This window comes from Ambystoma mexicanum, chromosome 7q (assembly GCF_040938575.1).
Source record: "Ambystoma mexicanum isolate Mex_15411 chromosome 7q, UKY_AmexF1_1, whole genome shotgun sequence".
In the NCBI taxonomy this organism is placed as follows: Eukaryota; Metazoa; Chordata; class Amphibia; order Caudata; family Ambystomatidae; genus Ambystoma; species Ambystoma mexicanum.
In genome coordinates this window covers 556,182,177-556,204,665 of record NC_090941.1, presented here as the reverse complement: position 1 = coordinate 556,204,665, position 22,489 = coordinate 556,182,177, and the positions used below count along the sequence as shown (strand labels likewise).

General features: G+C 44.4%; 1 protein-coding gene across 1 annotated transcript in view; it reads right to left on the bottom strand.

The window, feature by feature from the left end:
• Window positions 1–22,489, bottom strand: part of VWA8 (von Willebrand factor A domain containing 8) — a 3,012,337-nt gene that overhangs the window by 1,337,725 nt on the left and 1,652,123 nt on the right. Inside the window, exon 25 of the mRNA XM_069639376.1 lies at window positions 17,545–17,750. Coding sequence (XP_069495477.1) covers window positions 17,545–17,750 — 206 coding nt within the window. The remainder of the gene's footprint in view (window positions 1–17,544; window positions 17,751–22,489) is intronic.

Sequence of the window (22,489 nt, the reverse complement as noted above, 5' to 3'; positions counted from 1 at the left end):
CGATTGTGGTGTTTTAACTGATCTTCAGACAAAAATTGCATATCTCTGTAAAGTGCTCTGTTGCTTCTCGAAGCTAGGTCCGCGCTCAATAAGCACCATAATAATAATTCAATTGTAACATAATTCTTCTCCCTAGGGATGAGCTGCCTAATGATGTAAAGTATTGGCTGCTCTATTACCTAAAATTCCTGGGACAAAACAGCTCCTAGGCCAACCTGACAACCTTTGAAGCATCCGTTTAAAGGATAAATTAATTAGTGAAGTTGGGCACTTCCAATACCGAGGCACAGTAAAGGATATGTTTTAAATTGTAGACACAGGCTTGGTCAGTTTTATCCGATTTAAGGTTTTGGAGTTCAGCATTTTTTAAATTTATCGGTAAGACAAGCTGTGATAGAATAGATTGGAATGAAACATCTACAATATCCAACCCAACTGAGAAAAGCTCTTAAGTCTTGATTGGTTTTGGGTACTGTGGCTTCCTGTACTGCACTCACTTTCTCAGTTTGAGGCTGCAAAAGACCATGACTTACGAAAACCCCAAATACTTAATAGCGGACTTGGCCAAATGGCACCTTTTTGGGCTGCATAAAACCAGCCTTTCTTAGAGCCCTGGTAACCTTGTAGAAGTGTAACAAATGGTCATCCCAGGTGTTACTGTGAATTACTGTGTCATCCAAGTAGACCCCGCAAAATCCAGAGAACGGTTTTAGGACTTGGTCCATTAATCTCTGAAAGGTTGCGGGTGCTCCATTAAGCCCAAATGCGAGCACTTTGGATTGAAATAGTGCCACGGGAGTGGAGAATGCAGTCTATTCTCAGTCAGACAGATTCATTGGCACTTGCCAAAAACCTGTAGTTAGATCAATTGTGGACAGGAACTTTGCAAATCCCAGTCAAATAATAAGTTTGTCTTTCCTAGGCATAGGATAGTTGTCAAACTGGGATAATGCATTTAACTTCCTAAAGTCAATACAAAACCTCCAGGACTGATCCGGTTTTGCCTCTAGAACTATTGGCGAGCACCAGGGACTTTGTGAAGGCTCTATAATATTAGAAGCCAACATTTTCTCCACTTCCTGTCAGACTTTTTCTCTATGGGCCCCTCGAATCTGGTTAAGTTTTAAATTAACAACATTATGAGCAGGGGTATGATATAATGAAAAAAAAAACATTCTACCCTTCCTAGTTCGCTGTTGAAAACATCAGGGAATTGCTTCAGTAGAGTTTGTATATCCTGTTTCCTACTGAGTCGTAAATCAGAAGAAAATAACTGATTTCTTCTGCTTCATCAGTTAGTAGACTGGCCATCACCACTGGAGTTTTCTCAAATGGGTCCTCCATCTATTCGTTTAGCAGATTGATGTGACAAACTTGAGTTTTGGCCCCTCAATCTGGTTTTAATACCCGAGAATTACAGGGTCAACTTTATTCTAAAACTTCATAAGGGCCATGCCAGAGGGAAAGCATTTTGTGTTTAGAAGTGGGCAAAAGCACTGACCAACCGAAAAAGAACGCGCAGCAGTGGTCTTATCATAATTGGGTTTCTGTTTTTCTTGGGATTTATTAAGGATGGGCGTTAACTATGGACCTTACTACAGCCATGTGTTCCTTTAGACGCTGTGCAGTCTGAGAAAAAAGGTAACATGGCCTCCTCCCGTTCTTCCCAGGTTTCCCTAAGCATGTCAATAATGTCTCTAGGGTCCTGTCCATACAATAGTTTGAATGGAGACAATCCTAGAGAAGCTTAAGGGGTCTTTCAGATAGCAAATAGGGCCCGGGGTACCATAGTATCCAATGTTTTCTCATTTGCTTCAACTACTTTTTTGAGAACAGTTTTTAAAGTCTCACTGAATTGTTCCCCTAGCCCATCTGTTTGTGGGTGATAAACCAAAGTTCTAAGAGTCTTAATTTGTAGAACTTCTTTTACCTCACCCATCAGTCGACTCATGAAAGTGGTTCCTGGATCAATAAGGATCTCTTTGGGAAACAGTACTCGGGACAAAAAGGAAGTAGATGCATTAGAAGTTGTGTAGTGTTGGACCTCATACGGAAAGCTTCTGGGTATCTGGTAGAGTAATCTACGAATACCAAGATATATCTTTTCCCTAGCTTGGAAAGTTCTAGTGGGCCAACTATGTTCCTTCATATACATGAAAAAGGAACATCAATAGTAGGGAGGGGTTGTAAAGGAACTGGGAATTTGAGAGCTGGTTTTTTGACATAGTGGGCGAGTGAGAATAATGTGTTTTTACTTCTGCATAAACCCCTGGCCAGTAAAAACGATTTAATATTTGAGCTTGTGTTTTAGCAGCCCCCAAATGTCCTGCTGTAAGATGAGCACGGGCAATTTCTAGAACCATTTTCCTATGGCTGCGCGTTAACACAATTTAGGTAATGAGGCAATCCATCTGTTCCAATGTCACCCCTCTAAAGCAGTCCATGCCAGTGAAAAAAAAAGAATCCCCTCTTTTTCCCTTCCTTCCTCCTCAGGAAAAACCTCGAGGAGGGCCTACGCTAGTACTGGATCATCACGCTGACCGAAGACTAAGTCATTATTTCAGTATCAGTTTCATGAGCTGGGATCTTCTTTACCTCAGGGTCAACTACGGGCTCTAGATCTACCTCCTCAAATTCCTTTGCTCCTCTCTCCGTCTCTTGCAATTCGGTTCTCTACTATTCTGGGGAACAGGGATTTCTCTAAGATACCTTGTGCTACTTTATACCAGGGTTTGACATGGTATGTTTGTTTAGCACTGTTTTGTAAGAGCATTTTCACATCCCCGGTGAAGTCTGGGTCTTTTACATCAGCCATTACATCTAGGCCAAATTTCCAGGTCAATCCTGATTTCTAAGTTAACCTGATATAAATCACGGGTGAGGGAGTCAATACTAAATCTGTTGGAATTAGTTGTTTTTCACCAGGTTCTAGATTCTACTGCTGGCAAGATCAAATCCTATGGATTCGCTAGTTGCCACTGTGGGGATACTAGCCCATCCACTAAGTTTAATAACACTAAGGGTGGCCCAGTGTGTGTCAAACAGGTTAGATCCCACATCTGACACCAAATATAAGGGTGCAGAAGTCAGACACAGACACAAGGGTGGCATGATTTTGGGTAAAGATTTATATTAAACGGGAAAGGGTTGGAAAAATACCCCCTAAAACTAAGAGAGGGTTCCCTATCGCTATAGAAACTAATGAAATTGTCAGGAAGACCAAAACTAAAAAGAGTCAGTCCCTGTTGTGTCCAAACGAAAACCCACTTCTGCACTTCACACTAATATTCTGCTATAACTGTGCAAGGAATCTCTTTACTTCAAATAAACAGTGTTCTTGATGTTCTCAGTAAACAGAAAAGTTTCCAGGTTTGCTGGTAAAATAAAGTGATGCAAAATAATGTTAAAAATAGCAGGTTCCAAAGCTAGAGTAATGTTCCTTTCCCCTAGGTTTCTTATTCTTCCACAATACTGGAAAGCGCACAAAGAATTATCGTTTGTATTCCCAGTCCCTAAACACCCTAACCTGGCAATCTCCACTACCAAACATAGGTTTCGTTTGATCAATTCCAAAGTCTTTGTTCCCTTGGTTTCCAATCTTCTAGATGGGTACAAGTCCCAGACTCGCAAAGGTGATCCTCATAAAATGTCTTTTCCATTGGGTCCCAGACCCTCTTGGCTTTAGACTTTGGTTTCTGATATGGTTGTGTGTTCGCACAGGTTTGTTGCCCTTTGGTGGTTCACTCTCCTGCGATGTATGCAACTCCAGGGTCCCAGACCCTCTCCTTCTCATTTGCTTATTTGGGTGCAGGTCCCAGACTTGCACAAGTTTGTTGCCCCTTGGTTCACTCTACTGCATGTATGCATCTCTCTTTTAGTCCTTTTTGGGTCCCAGACCCTCTTTTTCCAACTCGTAGGTTCACTCTTGAGCTTCCCCAGACCTCCAACACATTCTGGTAAACCCTTGTACCTTTTCTCTCTCTTTTGACCGGTACTGGCGTTTCCCCAGCTCTTGTTTTGGTTGTCGAGGCTCCGGCAAATTCCTGGTGAATGGCGGGGTCTGCAGCGGTTTTGCAGGCATCTCTTTCTCCGGTTGCGCATCTTGCCTTGCAAATGACTCGCCGGTGCCAAGGCTGCCTGGAGGTAAGTATCGGCAAAAACCCTGTCAGCCCTTCCTACTCAGACCTCCGTCAGGTTTTCCTTCCACTCGCTTCATGGCTTCCCGTTCAGCTTCTCTCTGCCCACTTGGTGCAGGCGTCCTGCTGTTCCTGCTTGGAGAATCGTTCTCCCTGAGCATCACAGCTGAGCTCCTTTTGAACTTGCACGCCAGCCAGCTGTATTCATTCAGTCACTTTGCATTGAGAAAAAGACTAGACCACGCACTTTGTTTCCTCTCAGTGATCTTCCTCGTTTCAGTACTGGTTTTCCACTCTGAGGCAAGACACTCTTTATTCTCTAATAGGTGAAGCTTTTCAACTATGCTACAGAGTATATTGGTTCTGCCTACAAAGCAGGGGAGAATAGTTGGTATCCGAAAAGGGGCTGGGTGTATTAAGGTGGAAGACTATTGCATTCTCTGAGAACAATCGTCCCCAATTCCATAGGGGGGCTTTCCTACCCATGAGATCCTTTCCCTGTGCACCACCTGTAGGGGGATTAATGTACTGTGGGTACAACGCCCTGGCACCATGGAAAAGGTCTCACCCTTGGGAAGAAGGGACGATATCCTCAGATTTGTCACACCTCCCATTCACAAAGTGCCTTGGGGTGCATCGACTGACACGACCCACAATCCTGCCTATCATGCCGCTCACTGAGGTAATTAAGACAGACACTGTAGGGGTCGGAGATGGACATCTGACATCCACAGTAATGCAGGGCTTGATACCAGAGGATTTCGATATATTTGGCAAAAATTCAGGGGCGTTCTGGAAGCGAGCAAATTGTGTGGAAAAAAGGAACTAAGTCCATGGGGCACGGCGCCTCAATATCTACTAGCTCGTAGTCAAATCCAGTGCAGAGTGCATAGAGGTGTCCAGCAGAGCAGTTTTAGAAGAGCAGCTACCCCGGAAGATAGTGTCATGGGCGCTACTCCCAAGGGGCCATGACTGGCCCAGCGCCCTCGGAAGCAGACCCGTCTTCCACTACTCCGGACCCAGCAGACCCCTACAGGGGCCCTTTGGACCGTGTCCTGGCGCCTTTGGCGCCGGGCTCATGAAGGGTTTCAGTCCCGGCGCCATAGGCGCCGGGCTCATATTGATAAACAGTGTAATAATGCTTGGGTGGACTTACCTGAGGCAGACCATGCTGCATATTTACCCAGAACAATCCAGTTTGGTTGAAGTCCCCAGCCATCAGGGCTGGGAGGAACTATTCCCTCCATTCAGGAACTCTTTTCTTACCTGGGTGGAACCGGTGGAAGAACACACACTGGAAGCACTTCTCTGCTATTTAAACCACGCCCGATGGAAAACACGTGCTTCGCGTTATTCTGCAGCAGCAGCAGGACGCTCACCGAGTCGGCTCCTGCATTCCAGGTCCAGAGTCATCTTCAGCTTCCGCGCAGCAACCTGTGGATGAAGAAAGACACAGAACAATACTTACCAGATCCCGGAATCCAGTCACCGGCAAAACCTGCAAAGAATAAACATAAGGTTAGAAAAGTGCAACTCGCTCGCAGCCGCGCCCGCTTACCTGATCCATCCGTGATTGCAACGGAGCTAACCGCGGCCTTCTCTTCAGCAGCTTCTCTGCACCTGAAAGGCAAAGGACATAATTAAAAAGGGGTTCAGGTGAAGGCAGTCGCATTCATCTTAACTTACCAGTTTTTGCACACGCAGAAGCGGCCGCATCAACCGCAGCATCCCGGCACCTGAAAACTAGAAAAAGGACATTATTAGAGGTGCCATTAAAAGCGGCCAACGATCATTATACTTACGTGCATCGGCACGTGCAGTGGCAACGGATATAAAGCCCGCAGCATCCCGGCACCTGAAAACTAGAAAAAGGACATTATTAGAGGTGCCATTAAAAGCGGCCAACGAACATTATACTTATGTGCATCGGCACGTGCAGCGGCAACGGAAAACTACGCCCACAGCATCCCGAGGCCTGAAACAAAAGAAAAGGGACATTATTGAGGTGCCCATCTTTTAAAGCCTAAAGACTACAGTATACTTACAGGCATCCGCTCGCGCAGTAACGGCGGCATCGCTCTTCGGCATCCCAGCACCAGTGCCACAACTAAGGCCGCAAAAGACTTGAGTCTCAACACTGAACTCATCCAGTGACGTAACTGGAATCCACGCACCCCTGCACCAGACGCAGGATGGAGAGCTCAGCATTTATACGCCTAAGGTGAGAGCTCGCCGAGACAAGTAGAAAGCTAGGCTATGGGAGAAACTGGCGATTGGTGGGAAAAGGAATCCCATCAAACGGTGATTAACCCTTTTTCTTCCACCTGCAGAAAACTTACCCTGCAAGTCAGACATTCGATAAGAGGAAGCCCAGTCCTGAGAGTCGTCCGAGCTCTACGCTTCTCAATTGAAGAAACGATAGCAGCCCAGCCGGGATCAGCGCCTCCGTGGGAATCAGGTGAGCGTTACAGATAGATATCAAAGATGAAGAATCCTTGCGAGGAAGGAATCCATTAGAAAGTCTAATATAACCTTGGGAAGAAAGGTCAATCTCACCTGGAAAGTCACCTTTTCTTTGGAAAAGAAAAGGCAGGGAAAGGCTAGAAAATTGGCAGAAGCTGACAGAAGCAGCCACCCCACAACACTGCTTTTTTGAGAGTATGCACCACCACTGAGTTGTCAATCAGAATATGGCTATATCTCCCCGCAATAGATGAATGGAAAGCAATCACAGTCAGTTTTATGGCCCCCAGTTCCAAGAGGCTGATGTGCTCTGTGAGGAGTCAGGAATGAAACTCAGACACAAGTGAGTCATGGTTTTGGTCAAAGACTTTATTAAAATAAAAGGGGGCGGGGAAATGCCTCTCTGTCCCTGTTCTAGAGGTGCTCCCCTACCTACAACCAAAACTAAGGGAATGTCGATGTCAGAATATCCACAACAAAACTTTGCTGTGTCCAAAGCTCTATTCTGGCCCTCACATTATGTCAGAACTCGCCTTGCCCTGAGGGGAATGGACTTTCAGGACAGTTGAACTTGTCGTGTAGATGATGAGTTCTTCCCAATAACCCCTCAAGACAGTATGTGTAACACACTGAGGGATTGATTACTTGGAAGAAAGGACACAACACGAACACTGTAGGCTTTGAGGAAAGAAAAAGTATACAATCCGTTGCCCCCGAAAACAACAGTGAGCAGGTGTTATTCTACACAAGTTCTAAATGAGCTAACCTGTGAGGGTATTCAATAAGAATTTAGGAGAGGAGTTCTTCCTTCTCCATCCCTTTCAGGAATGTGACCGGTGTACTTGCAATACACAGTACTGATTGCTAACACAGAAAGAAGACAGGGATGGACCCTATGGAATGATAGCATAAACAAGGCTTACTGTGTATGAGTCCGGAATGGGAGAGTAATAGAGAAAGTCTGGCACGTAGTGCCCGATGAAGCAATCCAAAACAGACTGTCACGACGGCATGAGGATGCCTAAAACAGCTGAGAGACAAAATGTATCTAGTCCCAATAGTCCACCACCCCGCTGGCATGAGTACGCCTAAGGGTACCGTGAAAGCGCACAAAAGACGTTTCTAGTCAGTGCGTGGCACACGTGGGCGGCTGATAAAGTTTTGTACTGGGTCACCAGAAGGAAATCCAGACAAAATAGGGTCGGCAACAAACGGGTGTAGACTGTAGTTGGAGACAAGAGGCAAAGCAGTCCAGAAGCATTCCAAGTCGATGTTATCTGTTTGCGAGGTGCAATTCGTTGAGCAGTGGAATCCAGGGACAGAAGAAGGTCGTTACCAGGGTATCAATACAACAAGCAATGGACAAGACAGATGAAGGTGGAGGGACAGGCAAAGGTTTGGTATCAGGCAAGAGTCAAAAGTAGCAAGAAAACCAAGCAAACTTCACAAAATCAGAAGCATCGGCGATGCAGGAGGGTGGAGACTAAGTACCCTTAATCACGTGACTGCTCTCAGCGCTGTTGCCTGAATGGGACTCGTGACGCCGAATGTGTAGGGGATGTCAACATCTCCATGGCAACCTCCAGCGGTCAGCAAACCGCGATCTGCTTCCCCATACGTTTCGGTATTTGCAATGAGATAGTTGGCTTGAGGCGTGCACCGAGGAACCTTGCCGAACAGCCCCATGGTGCAGCGATAAGTCTGTTTGTGCTGCATGCGACCTCAGAGAGCGTACTTGGTGTGACATAGGTGTTCCAGCCCACTGAATCCTGACACATTCTAATAAATTAACTCTAAGGTGAAAGGGGAAAATGTCTTTGGCCCTGAGATGTCTATAAGTATCCAAAAGAAAATACTTAACTTCAAAACAAAAGTTCCATAAAGTCAGAGCTCCTTGTTTCAGAGGGTGGCTTCCTTCCCCTGGATTTTTATCCACTCTGCTTTATGTTCAAGGATATCAGTTCCTTAGGTTTCTCTTGCCCAACAAAACAGCTGGTACAAACAATGCTTTGTCTGCTGTTCTTTGTCGGGATTCCTGCAGTACTTTCCTGACAGGTTTTCCCTCTCCCTTAATATGTTTGCGCAGTCTTGTGTCAGTCCTGATACATATTCTTCTCAAGACCTCCTTGGAGGATTGTATAATATGTACTGTTTAACTCAACACTGCCTGGTATGCTTTCCGGCTAGGGCCCTCTGGTAAGAACACACTAGCAATTTGCTTTTGCCTGGTATACTCTTCTGCAGGGTTTAATATTTTTACGCAGTCTCTTAATTTGTCTAGTATACTCTCCTGCTAGGGCTTTTTCCATGTGTGCTCTATGCACAACTGTAAACATATACATGTTTCAACTTCCTTAACTTGGTAGGAGCACTAACCTGCCAGGGCTTCTCACACAGATGTGATACATACATTCACAAACGTATTGTAGAGCTCATAATTTACAATTCAATGCAGAAAAGTCCCATATTTTCATCTTTAGAAATCTAACGAGGAACTCCTGCACTTGGAAATGGACCATTGATAATATCCCAATCGCACGTGCAACCACCATTAAGTATCTAGGGTATCTAATAACTGATACAAATGCGATTACAATGTGGAAGGAACAAATGAACAAAAAGGTAAAATTCCTTGCCACCCAAATACACATGGTTTACATTAAATATTGTACATTTTCTCTAGTTCCATTAATAGAATTTTATACACTAAAAGTTGAGTCAATAATTTTGTATGCTCTGGATTTGTGTCTTGTAGATATTGAGAAGTTTCTTGATCAAATCTAAGGAGGTCTATGGAAGGGAGTTTTGCGTTTAGCTAATTCTATTCCTAATGCTGTACTCAGGCAGGAGCTGGGCCTCACTTCTTTGTCAGCTCGATACAATTGGCGGCTGCTGTCTAACCTAGCAAAAATGCCATTTCCCCCAGTCAATTCGTTATACGAGGATCTGGGGAAAATGATAATTGCTTGTAATCCACCATCAATCTCAAAATACTATGCTAGAATGGTGTCCCTACTGGCCGAGATTCACTCTTACTCCCATGGATTTGGAATTTTGACTCGTACATGTTAAGCACTGCCTTTTTGATCATGATTGGAGCAAGACCTTGAATACGACTGAATCTTTGAAATCCTACAAAGAAGCTGCAAAATTTTGTACCGAGAGATTGCCACACAAGCTTTATTTGGTACAATTTCCATGCAACAAAGAACGGAACATTTATCTAAGGTTTAAACGGAATCAGATGCTATCCCTGGAAAGAATGAAGAGCTGGTATCCGCAAATGTCCCTCAATGCCGCCAATAATTGTAGATTTTGCAAATGTGTCAGTTAGTCAGAGTCCACTAAGCATCTGGTGACATATTGTGTGCATTTTGAAAATAATTGCATTCAAATAATTGGAATTGAAAGAGTGGCCAGTATGGGGCCTGCAAGGGAATGGTTTTGGTTATCTTGCATGTGGGGCAATTGTGTAAAAACTATCTTGTTGTTGTCCCGTTTCTTGCAATCATAAATTTGGAACTGGAGAACAAGATTACAAGGTTACATGCTAGTGATTTGGAGATAAATATTGCACTCCTTAGATGCGATTGTGTCAAGTAATCTCGAACAAACGTATAGTGCATGTTGTAATAGTATGCTGACACATACCAGGAATCTGAATATATACGCAAACTGTGATTTGGGTTATAACAATTGTCTAAGATCTTGATTATAGGAAGCATGGTTGCATTAACTAAAATCCTATTTACAGACTGGTAATATAATTATGACAATGTGATACTCACAATTGATGAATGTTCATTTTACTTTTGTAAATATGTTTTTAAATTTAAAAAATGTACATGTAAATGTTGTAAAAGTTTGTTGATCAAAAACAACAGTTTGAAATAAATAGAAAAAAAAACATTCACAAATTTGATAGCTTTTGTAGATACTTTGTTATGCCTTCTTATGAGTATTCCTCTTGCTTGTTCTTTCTCATTTACTTTAATTATGTTGGTTGTACTTTGACAGGCTTTCCGACACGTCCCAGGGTCCCTTGGGTGGACTCACTGTCTTTGGCTGCCGTATGTCGGTTCTCCTGCTTCAAGCCTGTGGTGGGTGTGCGGCACTCGCCCTTCTCTCTCAGCCTCTGAACTGTTTCACGGCTTCTCACGGCTCCTGCCTTCCGGTTCCACGTTTCTCTGGGTTTATTTTCATTGGAGGCTGCCTTGTAGTGCCGGCATACGCCCAGAAGCTCTCCATCTGCTTCTGGTATCCTAGCCACGTAAGTTTGCCAGCAGTTTATTTTCCTTGCCCTTTTTCGGAAAGCTGCTTCACACAATGGACTCTGTTCCAGCCCCCTGGTCTCTCGCTCCGCATCGAGAGAGGTCACGTTCTCCAGCCAGGGAGGTTGACCCCTTCTCAGCTGATTCGCCAGTTTAAATCTCCCCGCTTCAGGTTGACTTTCGCAAACACTAAAACGCAGTGTGTGCTTTGGGCTCTCAGTAATCCTCATTACTCAGTGCATGTTTCTCATCCCAGTATTCCTGGGCTTACAGTACTGGTAGTCTGGTTTTGACAATTTAGATTTAAAGCCTGAAAGAGTGTTTCTAATGGTGTTAAAAGGCCCATCCATGTTTGATGAGTGTATAGAGTCAAAGATAATGTCCTCAGTGGGTGAGGGGAGATATGACAAGTCATCAATGCATGGGGAATGGCTGGGGTATTCTCAAAAGAAACAGGGGGATGCTATGCATCATCCGATGAAGTCATGACACCCTCCCGTGTGATCCTCCCTTATATAGCCACCTGCAGGGTTAGGATCGGGCAGCGGCTGCCGTCCCCTGGCCACATGGGGAGAGGCTGCCTCCGGAAGAGAATTGATGACTCCAACAGATTCATCACAGCTCCAGGGACCACATGCTGCTCACCTTTTGGTCATCGAGGTGTGCACCACAGCTCTTCAGAGAGGCATCTGTGACTACCAACTGTGACCAAATTTGCTGAAAAGGCTACCTCCTTAGCAAGATGTCTCAGAGGGTTCACCACAGAAGAACCTGTGACACAATGCTCCAGACCAGCAAAAAGGGCTGTCATGTTTCTCTGAAAATGAGACCATTGAGAATGAAAAGGTCACAGGTATGACTTAATGTGCAACCAGACCTTTGACACCAGGAAGATGCAGGAAGACATGAGAAGCAGCAGGTGGAAAAACGCAGAGGCTGGACCCAGGTCTGGGATTGGAAAAGCTGAACCATTTGGATAAAGTTGACAACACAGTCCTCAGTAGCGAAGGAAGGCTCTCCCAGGCTTGTGCGAAGAGCCATGTTGATGAAACATAGCATCTGTGATGCTATGATGTGGGACCTTTTGAAGTTCAGAGAAAAGCCCAAGCAGCAGATGAGAAGTGTAGTGCAGATGGGCCTAGAGCTGTTCTGAAGACAGCATATGCCAGACATCCAGCTAAGGAAGGTCATTAGTACATTCCTTCCTAAGGCAAGCAGCCACCACAGCCAACAGCCTGGTGAAAATCCTGGGTGCAGAGATTAGGTGAAGTGCAGTGCAGGACCGCAAACTGGTAGTGGATGGTTTCAATCACAAACCTCAGAACTTTCTGTGCTTGGGATGAATCAGCACATGAAAGAAGGCATCATGAAATTCCAATGATACCAGCCAGTCCTATAGGCTCATGGACCTAAGCATCTGGGCAAGGTTGGCCATTTTGAACTTGTCCTTGTGCAGGTACAAGTTCAACAGTCACTGATTGATGAGGGAAATAGGATTCTTTCTTCTTTCATCCCAAATAAATACTGGGAGTACCACCCATTCCGAATCTCCGAGGCAAGCAAAACCTGGATGCCCGGGGTTTTTATATTTCATCCTAAAGGGGGTACCCTGTGAAGTGGAGGGAAGAGAAGGGTGTTTAACCTGGGCCATTTGAGGAAAGGGAGGCAGTAGCCCTGGGAAAGGCTGGAAGCTTTTACCTGCCCCTATTGCGAAGACAACCTGGAACACCCAAGACGAGGAATAAGACAATTCCCTCTTATGGATTCTGTAAGGGTGCAGAAGTAGACGCGGGACACATAGGTAGCATGCTTTTTGGCATAAACTTTTATTTAACAGAAAAGAACCTTACCTGTTCCTAGACCTAAGAAGGGTTTCACTGCCCTGTCCCTAGAATTAAGAAGGCGTTCCCTGCCTCAAATAAAACTAAGGATGATGTCAGAATGTCCGTACTAAGTAAATAGTCCACTGTCCTATGTCCCATACCTATTTCCGTCCCTTGTACTACAAAAGAAAAATTAAATAACAGGTTTGCCCCAACTCCAGAAGGGTGGCTCCTTCCTTCTGGATGGTTTTAGGCAGTTTGTAAATAATGGGGGAATATCTTCCTTCCCCTGGCTGTCACTAAGCCTTTCTATATAGTTCCACACAAATGGGGGTCGGGGAAGCTCCCTTCCCCCAGTCCTCCCTAGGCAACACTTTACAGTTTCATGAAGATGGGGAAAATGTCTCCCTTCCCCAAGCCTCTTCCAGGCTGTTTTTCAACAATCGCAATGATATCTGGATTTTTACCAGAGTATGTACCTTTCCTCCTCTGGTCTTCTCTCAACTCTTGCCAAATGATGTTTATCGCTCGTCCCCTGGTCTTCTCTTGACTTTGACTAAAGAATGTTTTTCTTTTCTGTTTGTCTTCTTCTCTTCTGGTAAGACCCATTTCTCAGGTTTATGTCTTTTTCTCAGGCCCGGTTCACTATCCTGCCAGGCACTGTTTTGTAGGTATAACCCTCCAAACCTCTCAATATTCGGGTACCAGACCTTTATCTCATTTCTGGTTTCCTTGGGATGCTCTCTCACCCATTAGGTTTTGTTTCTCTATTTAGTCCTACTGGGACAAGGACAATGGTTCTGCACTTCCTCCCTACCACCGGCTCTTGGGTTTCCCAGTGCCTTCCTTGTCCCCCTCCGTGTATCTTCAACCTTGGTCTGTGAGCGTCCAGGTCGTACGCACCAACGGCAAGCGTCTCTGTTTCCCCTGGGCTCTCGCAGTGTGCTCTCAGCATTCGGCAGCTCAGCCATGCTGGTTTCTCACCATATGTCAAGTCTCACCTGGACCACGTAGATGGCTTCCTTCCTGCCACTGGACGTCGGGTTTCCCAACTTTCAGGTGAGCCCTCGCACCACTCAGTCTTCTCTGATGCCAACTTTCTTCTCCTGGCGTCCGGATCTGCAGCACGTTCTCCCTGCCGGACTTCACTCCCCAGCTCTATGCTCCTCTGGGGCAGGACTGACTCTGAGGAGAGTCTGACATTTTTTTATGGTAAGCCGGGTTTTGAATTCCGGATAGATATTATGTTTGTCTTGGTTCTGCATAGGGCTCCTCATTGCCCTCTCTTCTTCGCGTCAGTATTTCTGTAAGCCATCTACTCTCACTCTTCCCTCACTATTCCTCTTCACAGTATTGTCTACTTGATAGACAGGGTTACTATGCATGAAGTAACTAACAGAAGAAAGAGGAGATATAGAAGGTGGGGGTGCTTGGGCCCTATCCCTGTTTTTGGGTGAGCAACGAAATGCGGCATGGTGGTTGGCATTCCGCGTTCTCCCTTGATAGTCTTCCCTTCTCTACAGGAGCGTGTTCCCTCCCATGGGACACTCCCACTGAGTACCACCCCCAGGGGACTATCGGGTAGCGGCCTCACCTCACTGGCCCCAGGTGAAGGGTCCCCCTCCCAGAGATGTAATGACACCAAGGGATTCCTCACAATTCTCACAGCACTAGGATAAGAACAGGGAATCCCTTTGGAGATAAAAGGCTGTGGGGGTTGTTAACCTCAATGTGCATTGTGCTTCCCCAAACTGGCTAAAGCGAGTTCTGTAAGAAGATGAACAAGAGATTATACCTCTCACTTCATAACCGGTCCCCAGTTCCCCTTTTCCAAAGCATGCTGTTCTATATCTGGCTTTTGAGGGATGTTGCTTGTGCTCAATATCCGGCAGTGGCCATTCTGGCTTTCAGATGAGACAGTCTTTTCCTTCAGTGACTTCTACAGTTACTGTCAGTGTGGCCTGAGTCTCCAGTCTATAGCCAGAATTTCTTAGCCAAGCTTGTCTCTTTATCAGTGTACCAGCTGCTTCTATCCTACAAGCAGTCTCCGCGGCATCCAGTAAATTTTTAATAATAGTACTTGCTGATTGCCCTCAGTTAATATCCTGAGTATTTCAGACTGAAGAGGCTCATGGACGCCACTAACAAGGGTCCTCTACATTGTCCCATTGTGCTCTGTTAAAGCTACCCATAAGAGTAGTAATATTTGAAATGCGCATTTGGAAAGCAGCTGATGTAGCTACTTTTTTCCCTAGTGCATAAATCCTTTTGCTTTCTTTAACAGAAGAAGCCTCAGTTTTGGCAAAGGGAGTCCCAACTCGCTTGCGGGTAGTAGTGACCACCAGAATTCAGTTTAAGATGCCCTTTGATAAAAAAAATGGTCTATAGGTACTGGCTTAAATCGTTTTTCAATACAAGGGTTAACTGCTATGGTTAGGGCTATAGTTGAAAGGGACGGTAATAACCTCCTTTTAACTGATTGAAATAATGGGATATATTGTCCTGTTTCTTTTCGTTGAGAATATCATCAGTAAAATCAGTGTCCTCTTCGGACTCCTGGCTGTTGATTTTGAAATAATCTGCAGCCTTTTTAAGATCATTGTATGAAATATGATCATCAATGGGTGATGAAGATATGGGCTTATCGATGATGTGGCAATATAGTCATCTGGCTCAGTGCATGGGTCTTCTACAAAAAACACATCCTCATCATCAGCATACAGTTCAATTATCTCTGCGTAAGAGTGAGTGGGTTCTGCTGTAGCTGCTTTCGATGGAGGTTCCTCCTCCTCTTGTACCACATGTTTACATTTAATGAGCTGTTTTTCTAGAACTTCCATGAAAGAAGCCATTCTGTCTAGTGTTTTTTCAAACCTATCCCCAGTCCAAGCATCACTAGAAGGAGTAGCTTGCACTGGAAAAACGACCTCATCTTTCTGGTTGGTCTTTTCTTTTTTTAGTATATCTACTAAAGCGGAGGTGCCACCTGTGTACCCTAACTTTGAGGTTTCTATTGTCAGCGAAACAGTTTGTTTTGGCGCATTCTGTTTATGTTTTTGTGTAGAAATTCTCGGAGCTGAACTCGCTGTACTCGGCGTGTGCGTGTGTGTTTAGTAACATGTGCCGAAAGACGGCATAACGGTTGCAGTGGGTGTTGTGCGTTTGGGAAAAACAGTAGGCTTCTGTTTGTGTGGCGTCAGCGTACTATGCGCTGCACCAGACCCCTCTGTGTGCTTTATATGTTTGCCTTTGTTGCCAGGGGAAGCCTCCATAACAGAGCAGGATGCGCCTGCCATTCCGAGCTGGGGACTGGCACTCGGGAATCCTCAGTTTCATCATCGGATATCTCCTCAGTGTCACTAATGAATCTGGGGCTGTCCTGCTACGCCTCAGATTCCTCCGCGTCGGCAGAGTATTCCGTCGATGCCTCCGCTTGCATCTACGGATTGAAGTGCTTACAAACTTGACATTTGGCCTGCAGGTGGTCTCTTTGAAGACAATGGTTACACGTTGTGTGTATCCTTCCAGGAAAATGTACGGTTCTGGGGGTACAACATTTAAAAAAAGTCTTCTCCATGACTAACGCTGGAGGACAGTGATACGATATATATAATGACGGAAATGTGTGGAGACATTCTCTTAAAATGTGTTGCATGTTTTCCCCCCTCTCTCCCTACTGTGAAGGCCGAAACCTGAAGAGTGTTAGGCTGTCTGCGATGCTCCTGAACCCTTGGATGTCGGGAAGTTGCTGTCAAAAGGCAACGGGTCGCATTAGGCGTGCACGGCGAACATGGTAATTTGAAGTATAATAGTTTATATTAATAGTTCAATGTAAAGAAATGCGACCAACCCAATGACGGAAAAAAAACTATCTGAGGACCTTGATGGGTGAAGGATAATGGGTACTGTACACATCACAGTAGGAATTGTATTACATACACTCCCTGCCGATGTCCCTTTTCGAAATGGAAAATAAATCATGTAATACTCCGCACCAACCACCATGCAAACCGTGTCATTCTAAGCGGAGCCACAAGCCTCTGAAATATATGTGTATATATATATATATATATATACACATATTTACACCCACACACAGATATGTGCCCACTTTAAGACTGTCCGTGCCTCACTTTCAGAACATTTTATATTCAACAGTTACATGTGAATATGATTTTTATTTCTTAAAATGTAACAGTTAGAAATGTGGATGGTTTTCAGTAAAAGTTGTATCTATTATTCATGTCTTCCAGAGGTTTTATTGTCCTGTAGATGCATTTCCAGACCAAAATGTTAAGCATACCATCCTTCAACGAAGGAGTGTAAACTGAAAATGCTCTTTTATTTGCTTTGAGAATGAACTAACTAGTGCGTATTTCTTTTCCAATAATTCCACTCTGCACCATATGATGAAGAGGTCTATTCAACTTAGCTAATGCATTGTTCCATTTCTGTATAATATTTCCAGTTAGTCCATTAAAAGGTATCAGAGCCTGCATTGTGTGTGATTTTGAAACTAGACCAACACTGCCAAACCATTTAATTGCACAGCAAGCACAATCACAGGACCCAAATGAAATACTTTTGTAGGTCAAACGGAAGATATTCATAGCCTTTGGATGCTGTTGAACTTAAGAGGGATGGTTCCGTCATACTCTAAAGATATGAATTCACAAAATGAAACTCACAAATGCAGTGAAGCTATTATGTTTTGTGTCATTAAATGATAACAGCAACATCCAATGAGTTTTGCCCCCACACATTGGCTACTGCGGGATACATGTGTTAGGGTACAACCTGAAACATGCCATGCTATCGTACCACTGCATTTCTTCAATCCACAAACAGTACCTGTAAATGTTTAACTATATTCACAACTTCTCTTGTGGAATATGGATATGTAATGATCCCTTGGTCAGCCATGCTCCTCAGATCCCCAAAAGCTGCAACTAGTTTCTGCAAGACAGGCTCAGGGACGTCAGGGCCATATTGTCGAAGCATAGCAAGTTCTGACTGAGGCACAGGATTATCCACAGCATGGCAGCTAAAAATGTCACCTGCAAAGATGAAATGAATAGCCAACAATTAAAAAGAAAAAAGTAATATTCAGAACTGAGTATACAGTCTCATTTTGAAGATTACACCTTAGTATGTACTTGTGTATTCTACTGCATAACTATATATTTGAAAAGGATACAGACACACTCATATACACCCCTTACATGAGAACAGCTAATGGTTTCATTGCCAAACCTTGATAGAATGCAAATTCACCTGATGCTGTCAATGAGAAATGGGGGAAAATCACAGTGTCACCAACCTGTACCTAGAAGAGAGCTCTCCAATGAAGGAAGACCAAATAGTTATTAGTAAACAAAACACTTCCTTACACCAAGAATGCAATGAAAATACAAGAGTTGGGATAAGGAGCTAAGACAAATAATTAAGTTATCTACACTTTGAAATGGAAGTGACCAAATGGCAAGCCAGAGGTAGGAAGGTGTTAGGGAAGTCTGCAGCACAATTATCACTGCATACAACTCACAAGAGATCCCACAATTAAGACAATTATCACTGTTCCCATTCTAAACATCCTTACTAATGTGCAATCGGACTTGAAAACTTACAAGGAGACTGCATTCATACTTCAACAGTTATTGACAAAGAAGCATATTTAATGCAAACAACATTTAAATTAAATATAAAATAATGATGGAGTTTTGCAGGGGAATTTTGTTAGTGATAATGTTCATTTTCCTCTTTTTTTTAAATAAAAAGATAGGGCATGACCAAAATACAAGTTCTAGAAAATCAGAGACCAATATACACTTTCAGGTAGACTAAAGAGCATGTGACTGATGTACACTTTTGCTAAAAATAACAATGATGCCTTCTAACCAATAGAACAATTGCATCAAACCTTAGCTAAAATAAGTTGTAATAATCGTTTACTTGCATGATTATCTTGCCAGAGATCGACATTGTGAGAACTACTCCATCCAGAACCCTTATCACAAAGCACAACAGCACGTGAGTAGGTAAATTGCTACATTTCCTTAAGCATAGGTGCATAGGTCACCCCAAAGAGTGAAAAAGTGGTACAAATTGTCCAGCAATAATATGAACGTCATACGGATTGAATTACAGTACTTGGCTCCAAAGAACACCAAATTATTTACCTTCAGTAATGTTCTTTGTGATGGATTCTTCTCTTACAACTTGAGATGTTTAAAATGTGCTTCTAGCATCAGATGTCATCTGTAAACTTTACCCAGCAAAGGCAGCAGTGTGGCTCCATGCCATAACAACTTGACCCAATCAACTCCCCAACCTTGGAAGTGAGGCAAGCAGTCAGATATAGAACACACCATGTTCTGTGACTTCAGAGTACCCTTTCTTCCCCATGCTCGGCAGCTGAGGGGAGCGCAAAACTGGAAATGTAGGTAAGTCTGGGAAGGCAACCAGCAATCTGTGGGAGGACAATTCATCAGAAAGAACATATATACTGAAGGTAAATCATCTGTTCTTCTAAAGGAATGCATTCTCCCACAGATTAATCTTAGATAGAGTCCCAAAGCAGTACGGATATTGGTGGTGGGAGAAGTCAAAGGACATAACCTAAATTAGGAAGTTCTGCAACACCGCCCTGCCGAATGGGATATCATGGCCAGCTAAGGAATCCAAGCAGTAATGCTTCTCTAAGGCATACAATGATACCCAAGTAGCAGCTGTAAGGAAGGAACGGTATTAAACAGTGAAGACAGACACAAGTGATCACAGGGTGTTCATTTAACTTCAACGGGTTGGTACAATGCCCATCGAAATCTAAAGATGGGAGCAAGTTACGACCATCAAATAGTAATAACGCAGTCCTAGTGGAGTCTGTCAAAATAAAAGGGCCTATACTTGCCAAGGACTTCTAAATACAAAATGGTGTGGGATAAGAATGAATGCAAAAGAACAGTGTTCAAGAAATTATATGTCAGGATAGTTGAGCAGTTGGCTTCCCTTTCCCATGTTTTCAGCACGGTCAAGGCGGCACGTGCGGGCTTCACACACACTCTGGCTTCTTGGCTATGAGGTAACAGTTCAATACATAGGCATCAGGGCCTTCTGCCAAAGTATCTCTGGCAATGGCATTCTCCTATTGCAGTGGGCCCGATGTAACAAACAAAACACAAAAGTTCCTTTGTCAGGGTTTTCACTCTCACAAGTTCAAGACTGGTCTCCCACCTTCGGGCTCGGACCATGGGTGGTCCTAGTCCGGGCTCAGACCCCTTTTCTACAACATTCACAATTTGGTCTCCCTCGTTCGAGCTCGGACCTTGGATCCCCCTCGTCTGGGCTTAGATCCTCTTTTCCACAATGTTCACAACTTGGTCTCGCTCGTACCACGGATCGCCCTCCTTCGGGCTCAGATCCCTTTTGATACCAGAATTGAACACTTTTGAATGGGTTTTGCTTGAATCGTTGCAGGACCCCTTCGATTCACTTCACACAATTTACACTTCACATCAATCTTCTATTTTTGTTTCTCTTGTGAGGATACCGTACAGAGACTTTTGACTGAGCACATTCAATGTGCCTGACCACTCTCTGAACGGTATCGTATCTTTCCTTTTAATGTTCAAATATTCACCAGCAATTTAGCTTCACTTGCGTCCTTCATCACACATGTTTAACAATCTTCTTTTTCACAAGGCTGATGCTTACAACCTTGACTTCAACAGAGACCAGCCTGGCATCAGTCTCCCCAACTCACCGGCTGTGGTGCTCTCTGTCGCTTCTTTGTTCTTGGAGCCAAGGACGATACCACGCCGTCTGCTGATCCTCCCCACCTTGGTCAGTTACGCAGGAGGACCCACGGTATCTCTGACACAGTGCAGGATTCTTCAGCCTGGTTTCCTTGTCGTTTTCTGCCTTGAAGGTTTCTTGAAAGTAATGGCTTCCTGCCAAAAAGGTCAAGGGTGTTGCCCCTCTCACGAACCTCTTGTGCCTGGCCATCTTCCTCCCTCTGTTCAACTGCCGACTGAAAACTGCTGTACCCTTGTGTGTTTGCCACCGTCAGAGTGTGCTCTCATGCTACGCCTTTTATCCTTGTGGGACAGTGTAATGGAAGTCAGGTGTGAGTGATTGTCGATAATTGCCTGGCCATAGCATTGGGACAAGTCAGGTACACGGCTAAGGTGTGAGTCTGTTGTCTCCCAGAGCGGGCTGTCTGTGTCAAAGTGTTTGTGTAAGAAAAGGGGGGGAGGTGGGTTGAGTTTCTAAATATCACATCAGGTAGGAAGGGGTAAAGGTGTTACAGGGAAGAAAGGGATACCGCGTCTCACCATCCGGTGTCCCACCATCCGGTGTCCCACTCCCGAGGACCCCTCACTGAGGTGATCCTCCCGTACTGGTCCACCCCCAGGGTCTGGATCCAAAGGCGATGGCCGTTCCCTGGCAACCTGAGAAAGAGATCCGCGGGGACAAGCGGGTGAGACACCGTCTGGTGTTGTCACACTGCCTAGCAGATGGGCTATGCTGGTACTCTCACCTGCAGAGCAGATGTTGACACCAGGCCCTTTGTGGAGCGTGCCCTCAGACCGGCGGGAAACTCCTTCCCAGGAAACAGATTGCACTCCCAATGCATACATTGATCCATCTAGACAATGGGGCTCATGATGACCTTGCCGGTATCCTGGCGGTAAATCCACCAGGATACTGGAAGAGGATCACAGGGAGCCATCATAGGGAATGTGACAAACAGATTTAAGTCCCATGTGGGTACAATGAACTGTCATGGGGAAAACATGTTCACCAATCTTTTGAGGTACTGTTGATATCATGAGATACAAACACTGTTCCAGGTTTTGTTTTCTTGTAACACATTTTATTTAACAAGCATAAGAATCAAATTATCATTTTTTCCATGAATAAATTAACACAATGATCTCTTGCCTTCTCAAACACGTAACACAGGTGTGACTTACAACCAACTTTCTTGAAAGGTCTTACATATCCAGTTCCAAAAGATCTCAAAGCACATCTGTGAAAGTAGGGGCCCTCTATCAAATTGCACATGACAGGCTTTGGTATTCCTTTCCCATATAATCTATCAAGGGGCTCCATAAATGTATAATGTTTTTCTTGTTTCCCTAACAGCAGCAGTTATTTTTCCCATTTAGAAATTAGTGTTTCTTTGCCCTTTTTCGGTTCCCTCTCAGAGGAAAGGCCTTCTCTTCTGAGATTCTTGGGTCAATAGGATCTAAACTCCTACCCTCATCCAAGATCATATGTTTATAAGGGGTATCTGTTATATATTAGCTCTTTTTTTTCCAGATCAGTACTACTGAATCACTTCATGAGCAACATGCTACGTGGAGTTCCCAGCACTTGCTGTGGAACTCTGTGAGCAACATTCTACATAGAGTTCCACGCATTGGCTGTGGAACCTCTTGCTGCATTTGTTTCTAACCTGAGGGACTACTGGTGATCCTGGGAGCTGAGAGGCTGAGATGCTCTTGGGGGGCAGGCAACCCACTGTTCTGGGCTCTGTTATTTATAATAAAGCAAAACATCAGTTTGATATAAAGCCAACTCTGTCACATTTCATTATATTAGCAACGAGGGGCAAGGCCCCCAAGAAGCAAGAGGATTGTTGAGAGGCTTACAAGCTGCAACTGTATGTGCAAAACAAGTGCTGCGACAGCTCAAAGAAAGAATTAGCGAAGTTAGGATTGAAGAAAACGGCCTTCATAAACTCCATTGTGACCAGGGAGAGCTGGTCTGATGACGAATGCTTCTTAATGTA